Below are 23,012 nucleotides of genomic sequence, written 5' to 3' on the forward strand. Positions count from 1 at the left end.
CCACGCCCAAGGAAGCCAGCCTTCAGCCTCCTTAGGGGAATGTTTGCTCACCGATGCACTCACTCTACGCCCGTCAGAGGTTAAGCTCGCGGCTGTGAGCCGCACTCCAAGCTCCAGAGAAGGCTGTTGGACTTCCTCTTTCCGCCGCACCTCTCTACTGCAGGGTGGCTCCGCCCCCTAATCTGATTGGCTGTCGGGAGCGAGGCCGTGCTTGGGGATTGGCTGCCCGGCGGCCAAGGACTGACGTGGCGGGGCCGGTGTGTGGGTCTCGCTTGGGCTACGGACCTAACGCTCTAAGGAGGTGGCGGGACCCTGACTGGCGGTGCAGCAGGGAAGCGTAAGCCACCACCATGCCGCTGGAGCTGGAGCTGTGTCCTGGGCGCTGGGTGGGCGGGCAGCATCCATGTTTTATCATTGCCGAGATCGGCCAGAACCACCAGGGCGATCTGGACGTGGCCAAGCGCATGATCCGCATGGCTAAGGTGAGGGGACGGTCTAGACAACTCGGGCACTAGCCCGGGGGCGGGGGCCGGGGTAGGGAAGGGCCTGGAGGAAGAGCGGCCTGGGCCGGGGTGGGGCGGGGCTGCGCAGAGACCGAATCATCCTCGCTCTGCCTCTCTGTGCCCTGCATCTGGCCTGGCGTCCAGCTCTCCAGGTCCACTAACAAACGTTTCGAATCCTGTTCTTCATCCCTTTGCCACCCTCCTGATTTGTTTGCGTTACTACAGTTGCTCCCTAACCCGACCTCTCTCGCCCCTTTCTGGTGGCAGAATGATCTTTCTGCAACACAGATTTGATGAGCCTTCAGTGGCTATGCACTGCCACTGTAGAGTCGAAACCCTTTAATAAAGTCTTCAAGACTTTAATGACCTGACCTCTTCCAGCCTATCATTTTTTAAATCTCTGACATTTTCTGCGACAGTGAATTACTTCCAGGAAGTTCCTGAAGTTGCTGTTGTCTCTCTCATCTGCCATTCCTTGTAATTACTTCATAGAATTTTGAGAATAAAAAAGATGTAAAGCTCTTAGTACAGTACGTGGCAAATAGGACTCAATACATGTTAGCTATTAGTGATATGATGTTAATGAACGCTCATGCTCCCACTTCTCTTGGACGCTTTCTCCAACTCCTCCTGTCAGAGTTGGGTTCCTGTAGTTTTTCCCATGGCATTGCATTGTCAATGTCTGTTTAAACTTTCTCTGTTAGACTGTGAGTGCTCTGAAGGGGGGACCTGTCACATTCTTCATTGTAAACTCAGTCCCCAGCATAAGATCTGCACTGTGATTCCTTGATTTAGAGGTAGTTCACTAAATCTTTTTTTCCTTTCACTTCCCTTCAGCCAGAGTTGTTCTGTCATTCATAATTAGGTTTTCTTTTACTCTTTCAGGACTTAACTCTGCTTTTATGGAACCCTACAGAATCATAAAGATACTTTATTTGGGGACTTCACTGGCACTGCAGTGGTTAAAACTCTACTTCTACTGTAGGGGATGTGGATTTGATCCCTGGTTGGAAAACTAAGATCCTGGGTGCCACGTGGCCAAAAAAAAGAAATACTTTTATTTTAAATTTTTATTTAATCATTGAAGTATAATTGATTTGCAATAATATTAGTTTCAGGTATACAACATAGTGATTCAATATTTTTATAGATTATACTCTTCCATTTAAAGTTATTGCAAAATAATAGTTGTATTTCCCTGTGCTGTACAGTATATCCTTGTTGCTCATTTATTTTATACATAGTAGACGGTACTTCTCAATCCCACACCCCTTTCTTGTCCATCACTCCTTCCCTCTCCCCACTGGTATCCATTTGTTTGTTCTCTAGATCTGTGAGTCTGTTTGAAACCTAAGTTTCCATCAACAAACGAATGGATAAAGATATAGTGTGTATGCACAATGGAATATTATTCAGCCATAAAAAAGAGTGAAATTCTGTCATTTACAACAATGTAAATGGACCTGGAGGATACTATGCTTAATGAAACAAGTCAGAGAAAAACAAATACTATATGTTATCACTTATGGGTGAAATCTAAAAAGTAAAATACACTTTTAAAGAGTAACAATTGCTAACATTTTTTAATGCTTACTGGGTCAAGTGCCTTAAATGCACCACCTAACTTTCAAATTTGATGCAAAGGGTGTGTTACACCTTGACTTATTTGTCAGTTTGCTTTTTTGCCAGTAGAGAAGCAATAAAAGCTTGAACAAAGAAACCATCAGCAGTGGGGTAAAACAGGGACAGTGATTGTGTTTTCTGAACCTAGAGTTGACCATAGCATTAAACAGATACAGAAATGTACCTCATTTACGAAAGAAGTGGAGAAAAGAAGGGGAGGAACTTTCTGTCCTCCCAGTACAACTGCTGTCGTGTGGGATGTGGTAGAACTTTCTCTGATCTCTCCTCATTAGTACTTTCTGCTGTTTTACTTCACTTTACTACTTCCTATAAAGGGAAGGTTTGCCTAGATGGAGACAAGCTTTGTAACCTCTTGAGCGTAAGTCTGCTTCTTGAGGCAGACATGAGAAGCAAAGGAGGGAAGCATTGCGCTAGGAAGACCATGTCGTGCAGCCTCCAGGAAAGCCCTCTGGCCACCTCTGCCAGAGTCTCCGCACAGTTTTGGTCAGGTCCCTCTAGGCCTTGGGGTCTTTATCTAGACAATGAGGACTCTGTCGTCCAAGGTCACTTTCAGGTCTAATGTTCTTTGAACTTCTTTCTAGCATCAAGTTTTGACCATGCCATTTTGTGGCTTTTCCAGGAGTGAAAGTGACGCTCTGAGCACAGACGTTTCTGGAGCCCAGGTTTGACCTGTGTGTCTGTAGCAGTGTCAGTGAGCTGAGACTTGAGAGAGTTTCCCTTAATCTTTCTACCGAGTGATTAAAAAAAAACAAAACAATTTTGAGAGCTTGGAGGCTGACTGGCAATAAAATTATAGCTTTTAGAGTCAGATAATCCAGCTTTTATATTATAGCTTCTGTTCAGTAAAGCTGGGGCATTTCTAAATTTTTCTGCTTGCCGTTACCCCAGAATCTCTTGTTCAAACAAGATGCCATATAGAAACCACATGTGCAGAACAGCTAACAGCCACCCCCATCAGGGGCTCCTCAGAAAGTTATAGGCCTTGGAGCTGTTCCACATGGCCATTTGTACAGATAGAGAAACTGAGGCCAGAGATAGGGAGTGACTTATCTAGGAGAGTCAGAGTTAAGGCAGATTCTTTTCCCCCTAAATTCTGGTCCAGTGCTCATATCCTCTGCTGAGTTATACAACTTAAAATCTTGATTGTTTGATTAATTATTTTTAATAGTATAATGTAAAGCAAAGTCCCCCCTGCCTTTTTTTTTTTTTTACATTTTAAGAGGGAAAAACAGAGGGGAACTCCTATCCCCAGCCTTTTCTTCTTTTGAGACTTCCTTGCTTCTGTTTCTCTTCTTTGGGAGTTCTTAAGAACTCTGTCGTTCGATGTTGGCATTTGTTTGTTTGTTAAATGTTTGTTTATTTACTGATTTGTTTGGCTGCATCAGGTCTTAGTTGCTGAGCCTGAGTGAGAGAGTGAGTGGTCTGAGTTGTGGCATGCAGGATCTTTTAGTTTTGAGGTATGCGGAATCTAGTTGCGGTATGTGGGATCTAGTTCCTTGACCGGGGATTGAACCCTGGTTCCCTGCATCTGGAGCATGGAGTCTTAGCCACTGGACTGGCAGGGAAGTCCCCTTGATGTTGTTTTTAAAGATAATGGTTTAATAGCAGTTGCCCCAACATTTCTCTTCTCTCTGAGAGCCCATGACCAAAAATTAAAGGAACCCTAATATGTTGCAGGAGTGTGGGGCCGATTGTGCCAAGTTCCAGAAGAGTGAGCTGGAGTATAAGTTTAATCGGAAAGCCTTGGAGAGGCCATACACCTCGAAGCATTCCTGGGGGAAGACATACGGGGAGCACAAACGCCATCTGGAGTTCAGCCATGCCCAGTACAAGGAGCTGCAGAAATATGCCGAGGAGGTTGGCATCTTCTTCACTGCCTCTGGAATGGATGAGGTGAGCCCTCTGCCATTTTACCAGACCTAGGGGACAACAGGTGGCCTGGTGTCTTGGTGTCTTTGACTTCAAGCCAGCTGCAGGCCTTGCTCACTTTACACTGTTTTGTGCTTTCTGAGCTAGAGTTCCCCATAACGTTGACCAGGTAAATGTCCAACTAACAGGAGGCCGGGGGGATTGGAGGCCCAGTGAGATTTGGAGGACAGAGAACTATGGTTTTCAAAACAGGCTGTCTCTGGGAGTAGGGGGCAACCACCTGGAAACCCAGCGTCCCTCAAGCCAATGGGAGATCCCACTGGGCCAATTTGCTCCCAGTGGAAAGTGGCCTAGACTCAGAATCGGGAAACTGCAGTCCTAACAGGAGTCCTCCTGTTGCCGAGTGGCTGTGGGTGATCTGGGTGGGGCGACACTGCATCTTCTAGAAGGGAGTGGCTCCCAGGATGGCCATGCCTACATCCTGGAAGAGACCAGCTGGTGCCAGGTCTCAGGTTCCATCTGCTCTGTGACCTGCCTCAAGACTCCTTCGTGGGCTCTTTCTTCAAATATAAAAAAATTTAGTTATAAAAATAATGTCACAGAAAGTTTAGAAAACAGGGAAAAAAAGGAGAAAAACTGACTCATAATCTCTACACAGCAGCTCTTTGTACATATTTCCTCCTGAACTTGTTTTATATTCGTATTTTATTACCTGGTTGTTATATTTTGAATGTTTAGTTCTGTGTTTGCTTCTTCCGGTTAATATTATACCACAGTGTTTACCCATATCCTGGTTTTCTTTCTCAGCTTTATTGAGCTATAATTGACATGTAACTCTCCATATCTTTTGCTGAAAGTTATTAATCGTGGTGTAGTATTTCTTTTGAGGATTTATAATATATGTGACCATTTCTTTATGTTTGAACATGAGGTTATTTTCAGCTTTTTGTGCTTTTAAATGATGCTGAGATGACCTTCTTTCTGTGTTTTGAGTTTCCTTAGGATAACTTTGCAGAAACGGATAAGTAGACAAAACTTAACATTTTTAAGGCTCTTGGCTAGTGATTCTTTCAGTCAGCTAGGGTATTTGAAGAGACTCCAGTTCCTTCTGTAGGCCTCTGACCTCTGTGTTACTGTTCCAACCCTAAGCTGTGCCTGTAAATTACATCAAAGAAGCATCACTCTAGTCTAGACCATTAGTAGATTAAAAAAGGAGGGGAAGCAGAGAACCTAGATGTCTGGGAAACTTGACAAGTTCAGGCATCAGTTCCGTAGCCCAGATTCATTCTTTAATTCACAGCCTTCATAAGCATGACATTCTTCAGATCTAGTTGTTCATCTAATAATCATAATTTCCTACATCTGAATTTAATGTTATAGTTTATGAAGCATCTTCGCTTACAGTACCATATTTTATCCCTACTATGTCCCATTTTACAGATAAAGAAACGGAGGCTCCAGGGGCTAGAAAGTCTATCCAATGTTGCACAGTTGGGAAATGGGTCTTGAGGGCAGATCTGACACCTTTCTGGGATTCCCCAGTGGCCACCCGGGTGCTGGTCCAGGCATGTACAGCTTTCCAGAGCTCAGCAGAGCCTTTGGGCTTCCCCCTGTTCTTCACCACCCTCCATGTTGGTGGCTGGAGAGTCTTGGACCCACGTTGCCCTTAGGACAAGGGGACAGATTTTTTCTTTTTTTTTTGGCCTCATCATGTGGCTAGCGGGATCTCATTTCCCACCAGGGACTGAACCCGGGCCAAGGCAGTGAGAGTGCCAAATTCTAATCACTAGACTACCAGGGAATTCCCAGGGATAGATTTTTTAATAACAGCTTTATTGACACATCATACAATTCACTCAATTAATTTTAGAACATTTTTATCACCCCAAAAGGAAGCCCTATACCCGTTAGCAGTCATTCCTCAATTCCTTCAATTCTCCCAGCCCTGCTGCTGCTACTGCTGCTAAGTCACTTCAGTCGTGTCCGACTCTGTGTGACCCCATAGACGGCAGCCCACCAGGCTCCCCTGTCCCCGGGATTCTCCAGGCAAGAACACTGGAGTGGGTTGCCATTTCCTTCTCCAATGCATGAAAGTGAAAAGTGAAAGTGAAGTCGCTCAGTCACGTCTGACTCCTAGCGACCCCATGGACTGCAGCCTTCCAGGCTCCTCCGTCCGTGGGATTTTCCAGGCAAGAGTACTGGAGTGGGGTGCCATTTTCCAGGCAAGAGTACTGGAGTGTGCTGCTGCTGCTGCTGCTAAGTCACTTCAGTCATGTCCGACTCTGTGACCCCATAGACGGCCTCCTACCAGGCTTCTCTGTCCCTGGGATTCTCCAGGCAAGAACACTGGAGTGGGTTGCCATTTCCTTCTCCAATGCATGAAAGTGAAAAGTAAAAGTGAAGTCGCTCAGTCATGTCTGACTCCTAGCGACCCCATGGACTGCAGCCTACCAGGCTCCTCCGTCCATGGGAGTTTCCAGGCAAGAGTACTGGAGTGAGTGCCATTGACTTCTCCTCTCCCAGCCCTAGGCAACTTCTAATCTGCTGTCTGTCTCTATAGATTTGCCTTTTCTGGACATTGTATATAAAAAGAACCAGACAGTATGTGGTCCTTTGGGTATATATATATATTTATGGTAACTCAGTGTTTAACTTCTTTGAGGAACCGCCAGACTTTTTGAAAGTGGCTGCACCATTTTACGTTCCACCAGCATGTATGAGGTTTTTGCCTCTCATTCCTGGTAAGTCCGGGTGGAGGTTATTTACCTTCTTTGTGCTTCTATGTCTTCAGCTGAACTCACCTCGCAGGGTTGTCATGAGGATTAAATGTGATCACCCGCAGAAGGCGCAGCACGCAGCCAGCGCTCAGCGACATTAGTTACAGTTGAGGAAGCAGCCCGGGCTGAGGGTCAGGAAATCCAGGTCCTTGCCCTGCTCTGCTGAGTTCATCTGCATGTGAGCTTGGCAAGTCGCTGCCCTGCTCTGGGGCCTCCATCTCCTTTCACGTGTGAAGAAGCTGCCATCCAAAGTCTCTCCCTGCTCTTTTGTCCCGAGTCAGCATAGAATCTGGCAGGGTCACTAAGATGACTTGGACCTGGAATGAGGACTTTCCTGTTCAGACTGTTCCCAGACACCTGAGCTCCTGGATGTGGGCTCTGAAGGGAATGCCTGGCCTCTGCTTGCAGCTGGGCAGCCGCTGCTCAGGAAGTCACTTCTTTAGGTCTTTTGCTGCTGGGTGGCTTTGAGGTTAAGAGTCAGGAGCAGACAGGGGAAGGAGAGGAATCTGGGTGTTGGTGGCTGGGGCTGCCTCTTGGTTTCCCAGGAAGTGTTTGGTGTATAAATTTGAGCTCTGCAGCCACACTCAGGTGCTGACACTGACACTTGCTCTGTGAGCTTGGGCTGGTCACATAACCTCTTTGAGCCACAGGTGTCCGTCCATCTGTGACAATGAGGTAATCAAGATGCCCACCCCACAGCTGCAGTGAGGACCTGGTGAGATGAACCTGGGGGCTTGCAAGATTTGTACCCACTGACTGACAGCTGTTCTGTTGCTTAGAATCCTTTTCTCTGCTTCACACTTAAAGGGGCAGGGAGTCTTCTCTGTCTCAGGAATGCTGTTTGCTCCCCACTGGTGTCCTGACAAACCAAGGCACAGGCAGCGAGGAGAAATTTTTTTTTTTTTTAGATTTATTTACTTATTTTTGCTGTGCTGGGTCTTTGTTGATGCACACGGGCTTTCTCTAGTTGCGGAAAGCAGGGGCTGCTCTTCCTTGCTGTGCAAGGGCTTCCCGTTGTGGCATTCTTAAGAGCCTTTGCAAGAGTGCCATTTGCTTTGCTCGCCAGGTCCCTTTTTGCCGAACCAGCAAGTCCTGTCTACCCGGCTGTTCAAGGGGGGTTGGTCGCTTGTTCCGTGTTTGTCTAGAAAGCAGCTCTGAGAATTCACCCCCGCTGACTTCCTCATGGACAGTGAGCATGTACTAAGTGCCAGCTTTCTCCACCGTGTGTGCTGTCCTGAGCGTTCTTTGTGTGCTGAGGAAAGGTTAAGGCATGGTGGAACTTTATGAAGACCAAGAAAATACCAGGCACCTGGTCAGAAGCTGCACAGAGGCCTGTGGAACTCGACTGAAATGAGCAGAGTGCCTTTGGTCGAAATGGAGAGTTTTGTTGAGAAAGCAAATGGGAGCCATGTCGTAGAGGCGGCCCTTGGAGGACCAATTCCAGCAGAGCCACCCTTCCCTCCTCGTGCCTGCCCCCACAGTGCCTGCCCTCGCTCCTCCAACACCCCTGCTCCAGGGCACCCCTGCCTGTGCTGTGGTGTGCTCTGACTGGGCTGAAGGCAGGCCGGGCCTTTTTGGCTCCATGCTTCCCCGCCCCCCATCCTTTCCTCAGCCTGGGCAAGCCCTCCGGCACCTGTTCTCCCAGCTTGTTGTCAGAGATCCCGAAATCAAGGGGAGTGGAAGCAGCTTTAGAAAAACCCCATTTCCACTCCTGTCTTTTCTGTTACCCCTTAGATCAGCAGGCTCCCAAATTTCTCATGGGATACATTATGGAAAAGGGGTTCCTCATTAATTCATTAATTAAAAGTCCCTTCCCCAAATAAACAAGGGTTCTGTGCTGAATACGTGTGGGAAATACTAGGAGTAAATTAGCTAGAGGAGGGTATTCATTAGGACCCTCCAAGGTGAGGTTTTACAGTGCAGTGTTTCACCCCAAACAGTTTGCTGGTAGGACCCTTTGCTCTGTGTTTAGCCCCTGGATGCCTAGTGAGGGTCATACTCGATTGAGTTCCTTTCAGACAGGCTCAGAAAGCCTTTGTGATGTGGGGCAGAGGAGAGGAGAAGTTATGAGGCTGCCTGGCTGCGTTGTATCGATGTCCCGTAGATGGAAGGGGGACTGAAAGCAGCATAGACGGGGAAGCCAGGAAGTCCACAGAGAGAAAGGCAGCCACTGGCGCTGACCCAGCCTGACGGGGCCTGGGCCCAGTAGTACTGCCTCAGGGTGGAAGGCTACTGAAACCGGCACCCTTTGCAGAAGAGATTAATCCAAAATGGCAGTTTTCTAAGTGGCCACTAGGTGGGGCTGGCTCCCTAGGAAGGCTGCAAGAAACCAGCTGCACCTTTCTCTGCCAATAGGAATTTACCCCTTTGCTCGCTTCAAAATTGTAGAGCTCCATGCATATTTTCCTGGAGAAGGAAATGGCAACCCACTCCACTATTTTTGCCTGGAAAATCCCATGGACAGAGGAGCCTGGCAGGCTACAACCCACGGGGTCGCAAAGAGTCGGACACAACTGAGTGACTTCACTTTATGTAGATTTTACAATCAGCATAGGTAAGCTTTTGCAAAGCATTTTTCCTACATTTGGCCCCGCCTTGCCCCTATGTGCCCTGCGCCTCTCCTGATTGGGCTCATCCATCTCTTTATGGCCCTGGGGACTCTGATCATGAGCCATGCTCTCACAAAGTGGAGCATTAGAGATGAAATTTTGCATAGGATTTTCCCTCTTAAAATAGAAAACACTCTCTTCATCTGCCAGATAGAGTGGGGAGGGTGGGGACACTAGACTTTATTCAATAAATATGTTTAAAACAAATGCTTTTCAGTTTCATCTTAGGGCTGGTTAATAGTATGAGACACACATACACAGGAGAGAATGACATAGAAAACTGTGGAAGGGAAGAGAGAGACAAGGAAGACATAAAGCAGAGGGGAGGAGGCGGCGGTGGCTTAGCACCTTGGAGGTGAGTGGTGCTTTGGCCATCCTGAAAGGTGTGTCCTAGATTGAGAGTGCCATCTGCCTTTGGCCTGTTCACTGGCTGGTTAGGCACTGTATGTCTCTCCAGCAGCTCTGTTGCTGCTGCTGCTGCTGCTGCTAAGTCGCTTCAGTCGTGTCCGACTGTGCGACCCCATAGACGGCAACCCACCAGGCCCCCCCGTCCCTGGGATTCTCCAGGCAAGAACACTGGAGTGGGTTGCCATTTCCTTCTCCAATGCATGAAAGCGAAAAGTGAAAGTGAAGTCGCTCAGTCGTGTCCGACTCTGTGCGATCCCATGGACTGTAGCCCACCAGGCTCCTCCATCCATGGGATTTTCCAGGCAAGAGTACTGGAGTGGGGTGCCATTGCCTTTTCCAACCAGCAGCTCTAACCCCTACTTATTAGAGGAAAATGATTCTCTGAGTGAGGCCAGTGATTCATCTGCTGGGAAGATGGGAGAAAGCTCAGGCAGTACTGGTTTGATTCAAAGAACCTGCTGGCAAGAACTTCCCTGGTGGTCCAGTGGTTAAGACTCACCACTTCCAATGTAGGGAGCACCAGTTTGCTTCAATCCCTTGCTTGGGAACTAAGATCCCACGTGCTGCATGGTAAGGCCAACAAAAGAAAAGAAGTAAAAAAATAAAGAACCTGCTGGCAGAATGACCTCATACTGTTCCTTACCACCCCCGAACCCTTTGGATTTCCACGCCAGTAACATTGCTCCTTGCTAGTCTGTTTCACAGAGCAGTAACAGTGGTATTACTGAGGAGCTTACAAGAAACGCAGACTCTTGGGCCCCACTCTAGATCAACAGAATCAGAACGTGCATTTCATTCATCCAAGATCCATGGCAGGTTCGTGTGCCTGTATTAAAGTGTGAGAAGCACTGACCTAGCTAACTTCCAAACTTACTTCTGAGACTTGGCCAGCATTTTAAGATAGATGGAACTTAGATACTGGGAAATATTCCAAGGCATTGACTCTCCCTACTTCTGATTTTCAACTTCAATTAAAAAAAATAGTAATGAAAAGTAATTTGGGAAGTTTTGGTAATTGTACACCAAATTGAGATTTTACTCTTAAAACTTGTGGTCCACTAATTCCTTCAGGAGGCATTTGCTGACATTTGCCAATTTCCTGAGGGTTATTGATGAATCCCAGATAAGGATGGTGAAGGGCCCTAGAGAGGTAGCCTCAAACAGTCAGATTGGTTTTTTTCTGTGGGCAGCATAATTTGCGGTCTGAAAGGGCTTGGGTTTGATGGGCCCTGCCAGCTGTGGATCAATGTGTCAGAGCTGGGCCATGAAACACTTCATTTCTTCTACTTTTGGCAAGGATTGAAATGGCCTCTCTTTTCCTGGCTGTTTGGTCCTGAGGCAAGGATAAGGCCTTTGAGGGCCACTCACTTTCTCAGTGCCTATTTGTGTGAGTCAAGATTAGGTCATGACCTTTCTTGTTTGTTCACTGGGCCCCAGGCCCCCAGGGAAGGAAGGTCTGGCCAGGGATCTGATTCTTTTCCAGATTCTCATAGACAGTGTGCGCCAGTATGCAGTGTTGGACAAATGGATGGGTGGATGTGAGTGAAAGAATGTTTGAATTTGAATGAAATGACTGATAATGAATCTGTGTTTGCTTTCAAGTTGCTGGGCAAGAGAAGGGGTATTTCTATTTGTAGGTGGCTCCTCGCCTGTCTTGAGGATGGTGATTTTGAACCTCGGTGAATGTGAGCCCCTCCTTTGATTTTTGTAGATGGCAGTTGAGTTTCTGCATGAACTGAATGTTCCCTTTTTCAAAGTTGGATCTGGGGACACCAACAATTTCCCGTATCTGGAAAAGACAGCCAAAAAAGGTAAGTGTTTAATTTTTGTCATACAATCTGAGTCCAGACTTTTTGTGTTTTTACACCATTGGTAATAACCCACTAAAGGAGTCTCCTGAAGACAGATTTTCCAATCAGCATTGACTCCCACTTTTTCATGTGCTGAGTTGAAAGAAATTAAAGATATACAGTTTTTATATGAATTTTTAAAGATTTCTTTTTTTGATGTGGACCATTTTTTTTAAAGTCTTCATTGAATTTGTTGCAGTATTGTTTCTTTTTTATGTTTGTTTTTGGGCCATGAGGCATGTGGGATTTTACCTCCTTGACCAGGGGTCGAACCCATACGCCCTGCATAGGAAGGCGAAATCTTAAGCCCTGGACCACTAGGAAAGTCCTCATAAGAATTTTAAAATGAAAATTATTTTTAATTTCTAATAAAATATTTATATAAAATGAAGGATATGACAGTATAAATGAAACTCCTTAGAGGCAGCTCTGACTTTGAGAAGTACTCTCTAGGTATATTAGAACATCCAGCCTCTGCACATCAGAGCTTGTACAGTGGTTCTCATGTCAGTACTGGGACTGAAGCAGGTCATATGATGATGATGCTTTCTACTTACTTCATAGCCAAGGATCTGAGACTACACAGGTAGGACTTGGCAGCTCAAGGCCTCACCCTCTTGAATCTGGGGCATGCTCACCCTACCACGCTGTGCAACCTCTTAATACAATGAGATGCTCATCTTTCTCTAAAGAGTGTCAGATTCCTCTTAATTTGGTTCACTTTGCTGCACAATAATGTTGTGGGGTGAAGGGAGTCTACGTTTCCTGTGCTTGAGGACAGAAACCCACCGACTTCGCCTGTGTTCCCCCACTGTGTAAGAGCTGTTTGAATGAGACCAACAGCAGGGGTGTGCTTAAAGGGAGAATCGGAACGCCTGAAAATAAAGTGCTGATGGTACTGGTGTTGGGTCCTTCAGGCCGCCCAATGGTGATCTCTAGTGGGATGCAGTCCATGGATACCATGAAGCAAGTCTATCAGATTGTGAAGGCCCTCAACCCCAACTTCTGCTTCCTCCAGTGCACCAGTGCCTACCCGCTCCAGCCTGAGGACGTCAACCTGCGTGTCATCTCGGTGAGCACAAGGGAGGGCCCTTGTCTGACTGGGTCACTGGCTGTGGGAAAGATGCAGCCAAAATTTTAACCAGCTTTGACATGCTTTGTAATTGGGACATCCTTCCAGTGTTCTGGCCTGGAGAATTCCATGGACTATGTAGTCCATGGGTCGCAAAGAGTCGGATGTGACTGAGCGACTTACACTTTCGCTTGATAGTCTTGCTGTTCCAGAATCAAATTAGAACCGACTATGGAGTTAAGCAGTCAGATACATTCTTAAAGATTATAAATTAAATTTTCTTAACACCAATCTTAATTTCTCTCATTATAAAATTTAAGGTGGAGTCTTTCAGGGTTTTTTTGTTTTTTGTCGTTTTAAGGTGCAGTCTTTGTAATTGGCCATATACATTTTCTTTGCCTGTGTGTATTGGCCATTAGGGGTCCCTTTTCTGTGAATTGCTGGCTTTTATCTTTTCTTAATGAGTTATGCATTTGTTTTTGTAAAATATACATACAATTTGCCATGGGAGCCATTTTTTGGTGTCTAGTTCAGCGGCACTAAGTGTTTCGCATTGCTGTGCCACCATTGCTGTGTCCATCTGAAGTGCTTTTTCTCATCTCAGAGTCATACCATATTCTATACTCATTAACATGGAGTGCCATGCGGCTGTCATTTTATTTTCTGTCACTACGAACAAAGCTAGTGGAGGTGATGGAATTCCAGTTGAGCTATTCCAAATTCTGAAAGATGATGCTGTGAAAGTGCTGCACTCAATATGCCAGCAAATTTGGAAAACTCAGCAGTGGCCACAGGACTGGAAAAGGTCAGTTTTCATTCCAATCCCAAAGAAAGGCAATGCCAAAGAATGCTCAAATTACCACACAATTGCACTCATCTCACATGCTAGGAGACTAATGCTCAAAATTCTCCAAGCCAGGCTTCAGCAATATGTGAACCGTGAATTTCCTGATGTTCAAGCTGGTTTTAGAAAAGGCAGAGGAACCAGAGATCAAATTGCCAACATCCGCTGGATCGTGGAAAAAGCAAGAGAGTTCCAGAAAAACATCTATTTCTGCTTTATTGACTATGCCAAAGCCTTTGACTGTGTGGATCACAATAAACTGTGAAAGAGATGGGAATACCAGACCACCTGACCTGCCTCTTGAGAAGTCTGTATGCAGGTCAGGAAGCAACAGTTCGAACTGGATATGGAACAACAGACTGGTTCCCAATAGGAAAAGGAGTACATCAAGGCTGTATATTGTCACCCTGCTTATTTAACTTATATGCAGAGTACATCATGAGAAATGCTGGACTGGAAGAAGCACAAGCTGGAATCAAGATTGGCGGGAGAAATATCAATAACCTCAGATATGCAGATGACACCACCCTTATGGCAGAAAGTGAAGAGGAACTAAAAAGCCTCTTGATGAAAGTGAAAGTAGAGAGTGAAAAAGTTGGCTTAAAGCTCAACGTTCAGAAAACAAAGATCATGGAATCCGGTCCCATCACTTCATGGGAAATAGATGGGGAAACAGTGGAAACAGTGTCAGACTTTATTTTTTTGGGCTCCAAAATCACTGCAGATGGTGACTGTAGCCATGAAATTAAAAGACGCTTACTCCTTGGAAGGAAAGTTATGACCAACCTAGATAGTATATTCAAAAGCAGAGACATTACTTTGCCAACAAAGGTTCGTCTAGTCAAGGCTATGGTTTTTCCTGTGGTCATGTATGGATGTGAGAGTTGGACTGTGAAGAAGGCTGAGCACCAGAGAATTGATGCTTTTGAACTGTGGTGTTGGAGAAGACTCTTGAGAGTCCCTTGGATTGCAAGGAGATCCAACCAGTTCATTCTGAAGGAGATCAGCCCTGGGATTTCTTTGGAAAGAATGATGCTAAAGCTGAAACTCCATTACTTTGGCCACCTCATGCGAAGAGTTGACTCATTGGAAAAGACTCTGATGCTGGGAGGGATTGGGGGTAGGAGGAGAAGGGGACAACAGAGGATGAGATGGCTGGATGGCATTACTGAGTCTATGGACATGGGTCTGAGTGAACTCCGGGAGTTGGTGATGGACAGCGAGGCCTGGTGTGCTGCGATTCATGGGGTCGCAAAGAGTCGGACACGACTGAGCAACTGAACTGAACTGACTGATGAACATGACTACTCTCGGTTTCTCAAATAAATGGAATCATACAGTATTTGTCCTTCTGTGTCCACTTGCTTTCACTTAGCATAACGTCGTCAAGGCTCATCCATGTTGTAGCGTGTATTAGCATCTCATTCCTTTTTAAGGCTGAATAATATTTCATTGTATGTGTATACCACTTATGGCTTATCTGTTCATCTGTTGATGGACATCTGGGATGGTTCCACCTTTTGGCTATTGTGAATAATGCTGATATGAATGTTGGTGTGCAAATATTCATTTTTCTTCATATTGAATTGTAGGAGACCTTCTTGAAACTTCTGAGTTTTCCTGTTCTGTTATTTACCAGCTCTCTGATTCTTTCAGTACAGTATTTGACATTCTGAGGTTTTCTCCCCCTGATTATGTAAGCTCTTATACATTTTTCTAGAGAATCTTTCCTATTTAACTTTTAAAAAAGTAATCTTTTTTCGAAATGACATGGCTGTCTTTGTAACTAAAATTTTAGTCCCTCCCAGTTTTGTAGTCTTTTCTCCATTGCTCGCTCATCTCTAAATCATATTATTTTTAAAAATAAAACATGATTTAAGAAAAAAAAGAAACTCAGCCCTGATGTATATAACATAGAAAGTGAACATCCTCTATAATCCCATCCCACAGATTACCATAATTGACAATTTAGTGTGTATGATGCCAAATATTTTCCTCAGTTTTCTTCCTTTGTGAAGCGTGGTCCTGTTTCCCTTCCACCATCCCCCTCCTCACCTCCCTGGTGTGCTCATGTCCTTTATCCTGAGAGCAGGGCATGATCAGAGTTGAACTGCCAGCCAGCCCCCCACCCCTACCAGCCCAGCCCACCCCATCACGGCAGGGTGAGTACTCTGACCTACAACCTGCACTTCCTTGTCCATCACATGCCCTTAAGCCTGGTTTCTGAGGCCTTTGCCACTCAGACGTCCTAATCTTTTATTAACTCCTGTCTGGGTCTTTCTGCTGTACTCAGGCCTTCTGGCCGCCCTCCCTAACAAGGCTTACTCGACTTAGCATGTCTTTTGTTGCTTCCAGTGAATTACAGATAACCAATTAATTAATTATTTAGCATTTCCACCAAAGGATTGAGATTGGGCTGTCTGTATTATTGATGGTGATCTTTGTGCATATAGCACGTTTGCTTCCAGTTCAGTTCAGTTCAGTCGTTCAGTCGTGTCTGACTCTTTGCGACCCCATGAATCGCAGCACGCCAGGCCTCCCTGTCCATCACCAACTCCCGGAGTTCACTCAGACTCACGTCCATCAGTCAGTGATGCCATCCAGCCATCTCATCCTCTGTCGTCCCCTTCTCCTCCTGCCCCAATCCCTCCCAGCATCAGAGTCTTTTCCAATGAGTCAACTCTTCGCATGAGGTGGCTAAAATATTGGAGTTTTAGCTTTATCATCATTCCTTCCAAAGAACACCCAGGGCTCATCTTTAGAATGGACTGGTTGGATCTTCTTGCAGTCCAAGGGACTCTCAAGAGTCTTCTCCAACACCACAGTTCAAAAGCATCAATTCTTCGGCTCTCAGCCTTCTTCACAGTCCAACTCTCACATCCATACATGACCACAGGAAAAACCATAGCCTTGACTAGACGAACCTTTGTTGGCAAAGTAATGTCTCTGCTTTTGAATATACTATCTAGGTTGGTCATAACTTTCCTTCCAAGGAGTAAGCATCATTTAATTTCATGGCTGCACTCATCATCTGCAGTGATTTTGGAGCCCCAAAAAATAAAGTCTGACACTGTTTCCACTGTTTCCCCATCTATTTGCCATGAAGTGATGGGACTGGATGCCATGATCTTCGTTTTCTGAATGTTGAGCTTTAAGCCAACTTTTTCACTCTCTACTTTCACTTTCATCAAGAGGCCTTTGAGTTCCTCTTCACTTTCTGCCATAAGGGTGGTGTCATCTGCATATCTGAGGTTATTGATATTTCTCCCGCCAATCTTGATTCCAGCTTGTGCTTCTTCCAGTCCAGCATTTCTCATGATGTACTCTGCATATAAGTTAAATAAGCAGGGTGACAATATACAGCCTTGATGTACTCCTTTTCCTATTGGGAACCAGTCTGTTGTTCCATATCCAGTTCGAACTGTTGCTTCCTGACCTGCATACAGACTTCTCAAGAGGCAGGTCAGGTGGTCTGGTATTCCCATCTCTTTCACAGTTTATTGTGATCCACACAGTCAAAGGCTTTGGCATAGTCAATAAAGCAGAAATAGATGTTTTTCTGGAACTCTCTTGCTTTTTCCACGATCCAGCGGATGTTGGCAATTTGATCTCTGGTTCCTCTGCCTTTTCTAAAACCAGCTTGAACATCAGGAAGTTCACGGTTCACGTATTGCTGAAGCCTGGCTTGGAGAATTTTGAGCATTAGTCTCCTAGCATGTGAGATGAGTGCAATTGTGTGGTAATTTGAGCATTCTTTGGCATTGCCTTTCTTTGGGATTGGAATGAAAACTGACCTTTTCCAGTCCTGTGGCCACTGCTGAGTTTTCCAAATTTGCTGGCATATTGAGTGCAGCACTTTCACAGCATCATCTTTCAGAATTTGGAATAGCTCAACTGGAATTCCATCACCTCCACTAGCTTTGTTCGTAGTGATGCTTTCTAAGGCCCACTTGACTTCACATTCCAGGATGTCTGGCTGTAGGTCAGTGATTACACCATCCTAATTAAATGCGAGAGATGCTTTCTGAATCAGTTTAGGTATTCGGTTATAGTTTTGGTGTTATTCCTGGTGGTTTGCGCAGTGTGACACATTCTTCAGATGTGTTCCTGATAAGAGCAGCCATTAGTTTTAAGCCTTCACAGTGTGCTGAGTGCCCTCCACGTGCTCACAGCAGCTCCCACCAGCTACTGTCATCCCCAGAAGGAGAGGTCCCGGGAGCCTCAGAGACTTCTTGGAGCTTCACAGATAGTGAGTGGCTGAATGGGGCCTCAGATCCATCAGCCTGACTCTGGATTGTATGTGGAAAGCACTACACTATTTAACTTTCTTTTCCTTTTTCTATTTTAAAGGAATACCAGAAGCTCTTTCCTGACATCCCCATAGGGTATTCTGGGCATGAAACTGGCATAGCAATATCTGTGGCTGCAGTGGCTCTGGGGGCCAAGGTCTTGGAGCGTCACATAACTTTGGACAAGACCTGGAAAGGGAGTGACCACTCGGCCTCGCTGGAACCTGGAGAGCTGGCCGAGCTGGTGCGGTCCGTGCGCCTCGTGGAGAGGGCGCTGGGCTCCCCGACCAAGCAGCTGCTGCCCTGTGAGATGGCCTGCAATGAGAAGGTGGGTTCTCCTGGCCTGCCGGGTGCCAGTGTTGAGAGGAGCTATGTGGGCTTACCTGAGAGGCAGTGGGAACCAGCTGTACCTGAGCCCAGAACGGTGGGGTGATGCAGGGATGTTGCTGCGAGCCCCTGAGGTTTTTGGAGTTCATGTTAGCAGCGGGAGGAACTTACTGAAGAACTTTAGCTATTCCTCTGGTTCCCTGGCATCATATGACGGTTTTCCATTAAGTCTCTGTGGTCCCAGCGCTGAAGACCCTGGTGGTGTCTGGGGCCTCATGAGGCATGCGGAGAGGTAGAGTCTGGGGTCCCATGTTGTAGGTAATCCTAGAGGCATGTTCAGGTGGAGGGGTTCCATGAGGCAGGGGCAGGAGGGCTGTAATAAGTCAAGGAATCCCTAAGCATGGGGAGAGACTGGAAGCATGGGGCAAGGGTTCTCAGGGGCTTGCTGGGGGATAATGCATACATTCCCTTGGGAGCCCTTTGAGCTAGCTGTGCAGCATTAACCTTCAGACAGAGTGGACGGGGGGAAGCCAGCAAACTCTGCCTGGCACAGGGGCCATCGGGCCTTCCTGGAAGCCAAGGCCTAGACCTGGCTCAGCCTCTGAGTCGGGGCTGCCAGGGGAGCAGGCACTCACTCCTCTGATGCTGCAGGCTGTTTGGGCCGAAGCCAAGATGCCACTCCAGGCCTGCTCCAGGAGGGTTGTCTTTTATTCCAGTGGGGCCTACTTGCTGCTCTCAAAGATGTATATACACTGGAAAATTAAAATAACAGTAAAAAGAAACTAACTGCCTTATAGAAGAAGAGAGGAGAAAGCTGGCTCAGAAACTGGAATAAGAGTTTCAGCAGCTGAGCACTGAATTTGGTTCTGAGCATCCTGGCTCTGTGGGTAGACAGTGAGACACCACAAGACGTAACATCTGATAATCATCTGCTAACAAGACCTTTGTCCTGACATAAATTCCAGAATGGATTCCTTGGCCCTCACCTGGAAGATGCAGAGTTAGATACTTTGTGGAACAGCATTTATAGACCAGACCTTAGAAATGCTGGTTCTGAGCTCCAGGTCTCCTTCATTCCCCTCGTTGCCCAGCCTGTCTGCCCCTTCCATGCTTGTGAGCCCTCCATATTCCTGTTGTACTGAATGAGGAGGCCGTAAGGTGTGTGTCCGTTGAGCCGCGGGCCAGGGGTCAGGGATCCCAGGTTCTCCTCCTGGCTCCTTGCAACCTTGGCCAGCTTACCCGCCCTCCGTACACCTCCATTTCCATGTGTTTAAAATGTGATACTGAACTGGATGATGACAAAAGTAATCACCATTTTTATTTACCAAGTCTGTGTTCCAGGTAGATTACGGGCATTATCATCACTAATCTGACAGGATAGAGGCACTGTTATTTCCCATTTTGCAGAGACTCTCAGCCTCGCCTTGTCCCCAGCTGCCTGGGATTTGGGTCTTGCTCTTTTTGGCTACATAACCTGAGTCATTTATTGTAAAGGCCACCCCTCTGAGTCTGAGTCCACCCCACACTGGCCAAGACCCTGCTGTGTGTGAGCTATTGTTCTAGGCACCCAAGGGGAAAACAGACTCCCTGCTTTCCAGGGACCTTGTGTGAGAAAACTGATCAGGGACCCTGGGGGTAAAACAGCGTGTGCTAGTTATTTGTGTGGCTGGCACTGAATCTTAAATTTTATCCACAGCTGGGCAAGTCTGTGGTGGCCAAAGTGAGAATTCCAGAAGGCAGCATTCTGACACTGGACATGCTCACTGTGAAGGTGGGTGAGCCCAAAGGTTACCCTCCTGAAGACATCTTTAGCCTGGTGGGCAAGAAGGTCCTGGTCACTGTGGAAGAAGACGACACCATCATGGAAGAATTGGTAGAGAATCATGGGAAAAAAATCAGATCTTAAAATAAAGTGCCATTCTCTGAATTCTGAATCGCCTTGCTGGTACCATCAGGTGCATTTGGCTGAGGTGGGGCAGGACTGCTGGTCTCTGGGGATCCCCAGGCAGCAGACATTTTGGGGCCAGGCCCTGGGTTAAGCCCATTGGAGGGATACAAAGAGCAAATATAGGCAGCCTCTGCCTCAGGTTGGCTGGCCCAGAAGGGGCAGTGGGCTCAGAAGCTTCTCCTCATTGCCCATTGCAGTGCAGAGGGGTGAATGCTAGCTGTATGGGCCCTTCCTTTCAGCCTGCCTTCTTCCAGCCTGCAAAGCCAACCCTAATGACCCCAAATGTCCCTTCCTTCCGGCTCTCTCCCCTTATCTCCTGCCTGCCCTGGTTTTTTTTTTTTTTTAATATATTTATTTAATTGGAGGCTAATTACTTTACAATATTGTATTGGTTTTGCCATACATCAACATGAATCCACCACGGGTGTACATGTGTTCCCCATCCTGAACCCCTCTCCCACCTCCCTCTGCCCTGGGGTTCAATCCAATTAACTATATAGTGATCACTTGGCATTAGAGAAGAAGGGGTTGGTCAGGGTCTTACAGGCAGAAGAATGAGCAAAGAGAGGGAAACGGCATATATTCCTTCTTTCAACAAGTGTGGAGGGCTTGCCACGTGCCAGGCCCTGCTCTGTGGCCTGAGGATGCAGGACTTCCGTTCTGATGGGGATGAATGCTTCACAAACCAGGAGCACAGGAAGTAAACCACAGCGTGTTAGAAGGTGACATGTGCAGTGAGGTGTGTGAGGGAGATGGGGAGCGTGGGGCTTTGTGTGTTTGCAGCTTCTGGTGACTTGTACGTATGCCAGTGATGCTAAAATCAGCCTTTCTAGGATCTGCAGTGAAATTACACCCAGCTAACAAAATAGCCTCACTGCTGGACTTCCTTGAACTACAGCACGAACCTTTCACAGACATTCCGTATCATATTCCTCTTTGTTCTTTTGAACCAATACTGAGATTATTTTCAGATTCTTAATCTTTGTTTGTATTTATTTGACCTGGTTACTGTAACTCGTGTTTCAGAGTGTGTCTTGGAGTCTCTCTTCAAATGTGTGAATTTGCCTTCTGAAGATTCTTTACTTGTGAAGATAGGGCCTCCCTCTCCTGTGGGTCCCAAGACAGCTTCTGGAAAGGCACCTACCTGCGTTTGTATGTGTGGGTGGGGTGGGGTGGGGCTCTGGAGTCATACGAGAATCCATAAATTGACATGCTAAGAGCTACAGTGTTACAGCATCCATTTCTAGCTGCTGTTTACTCCTTTCACTTCTCCCTATAAACAATCATGAGTAGAAAATCAAATTTTCTGATTCCATAACCCTTTTTTCTACAAGAGTAGAGATGACATTAAACTAAGGATCTGAAGACTTCCTAGTAAGAGACTTTGTATGGCAGCAGACAGATGTGTTCCAGGGCCTGAGAATAGGATATGGGTCTGAAAGGAAAGGAGGGAAGAGCCTAGCTGGGGCTCCAGCTGAGAATGTGCAGCAGGCAGTCTCTGGTCAGCTACCTCCAGGTCCTGTCAGACTGGAATGTTAGCTCCCAGGCTGCTCTGTAGACCTCAGAGGGCAGAAGCCCGGGAGCCTCACACTTTGAAGAGCAACTGAGGGCATAGGTCTTTGGGGAAGAGGACTGTGTAACATGCTGGAGAGGAGGAGGGCCATTGCCTAGAACATGCTTCCCACTGGCACATAGAGAAAATGACAGCCTGTGGATGATGTGTGTGGGTAAAGTATGGGGCTGCCTGCACACTCTGCCAGGAGGGCTGGCCGCCTCACGCTGTGCCAGGCCCTGAGGTCAGGAGGATGGATATCTGGGCACAGCTCTGGTCCATTTGCACGTCCCCAAGGCAGAGGAACCAGAGATCAAATTGCTAACATCCGCTGGATCATGGAAAAAGCAAGAGAGTTCCAGAAAAACATCTATTTCTGCTTTCTTGACTATGCCAAAGCCTTTGACTGTGTGGATCACAATAAACTGTGTAAAATTCTGAAAGAGATGGGAATACCAGACCACCTGATCTGCCTCTTGAGAAATTTGTATGCAGGTCAGGAAGCAATAGTTCGAACTGGACATGGAACAACAGCCTGGTTCCAAATAGGAAAAGGAGTACGTCAAGGCTGTATATTGTCACCCTGCTTATTTAACTTATGTGCAGAGTACATCATGAGAAACGCTGGACTGGAAGAAACACAAGCTGGAATCAATATTGGCAGGAGAAATATAAATAACCTCAGATATGCAGATGACACCACCCTTATGGCAGAAAGTGAAGAGGAACTGAAAAGCCTCTTGATGAAAGTGAAAGTGGAGAGTGAAAAAGTTGGCTTAAAGCTCAACATTCAAAAAACGAAGATCATGGCATCCGGTCCCATCACTTCATGGGAAATAGATGGGGAAACCGTGGAAACAGTGGCAGACTTTTTTTCTGGGCTCCAAAATCACTGCAGATGGTGACTGTAGCCATGAAATTAAAAGACGCTTACTCCTTGGAAGGAAAGTTATGACCAACCTAGATAGCATATTCAAAAGCAGAGACATTACTTTGCCAACATAGGTCTGTCTAGTCAAGGCTATGGTTTTTCCTGTGGTCATGTATGGATGTGAGAGTTGGACTGTGAAGTAGGCTGAGCACCGAAGAATTGATGCTTTTGAACTGTGGTGTTGGAGAAGACTCTTGAGAGTCCCTTGGACTGCAAGGAGATCCAACCAGTCCATTCTGAAGGAGATCAGCCCTGGGATTTCTTTGGAAGGAGTGATGCTAAAGCTGAAACTCCAGTACTTTGGCCACCTCATGTGAAGAGTTGACTCATTGGAAAAGACCCTGATGCTGGGAGGGATTGGGGGCAGGAGGAGAAGGGGACAACAGAGG

At 46.5% G+C, this 23,012-nt stretch overlaps 1 protein-coding gene across 1 annotated transcript; it reads left to right on the top strand.

Moving 5' to 3' along the window:
- The first annotated feature begins 250 nt into the window (after window positions 1-250).
- NANS (N-acetylneuraminate synthase) lies at window positions 251-20,126 on the top strand. Its single transcript, XM_027549733.1, has 6 exons — window positions 251-482; window positions 3,825-4,040; window positions 11,522-11,621; window positions 12,578-12,732; window positions 17,927-18,193; window positions 19,889-20,126. The coding sequence occupies exons 1-6, from the start codon at window positions 351-353 to the stop codon at window positions 20,096-20,098; spliced, it is 1,080 nt and encodes a 359-aa protein (XP_027405534.1). The 5' UTR covers window positions 251-350; the 3' UTR covers window positions 20,099-20,126.
- The last annotated feature ends 2,886 nt before the right edge of the window (window positions 20,127-23,012 follow it).

Source organism: Bos indicus x Bos taurus, chromosome 8 (genome assembly GCF_003369695.1).
Source record: "Bos indicus x Bos taurus breed Angus x Brahman F1 hybrid chromosome 8, Bos_hybrid_MaternalHap_v2.0, whole genome shotgun sequence".
Taxonomy (NCBI): Eukaryota; Metazoa; Chordata; class Mammalia; order Artiodactyla; family Bovidae; genus Bos; species Bos indicus x Bos taurus.

Coding starts and splice junctions, on each gene's coding strand:
- NANS (XM_027549733.1), top strand. CDS start 351: ATGCCGCTGGAGCTGGAGCTGTGTCCTGGGCGCTGGGTGGGCGGGCAG. Junction 4,041..11,521: donor CTGCCTCTGGAATGGATGAG/GTGAGCCCTCTG, acceptor TGATTTTTGTAG/ATGGCAGTTGAGTTTCTGCA. Junction 11,622..12,577: donor GGAAAAGACAGCCAAAAAAG/GTAAGTGTTTAA, acceptor TGGGTCCTTCAG/GCCGCCCAATGGTGATCTCT.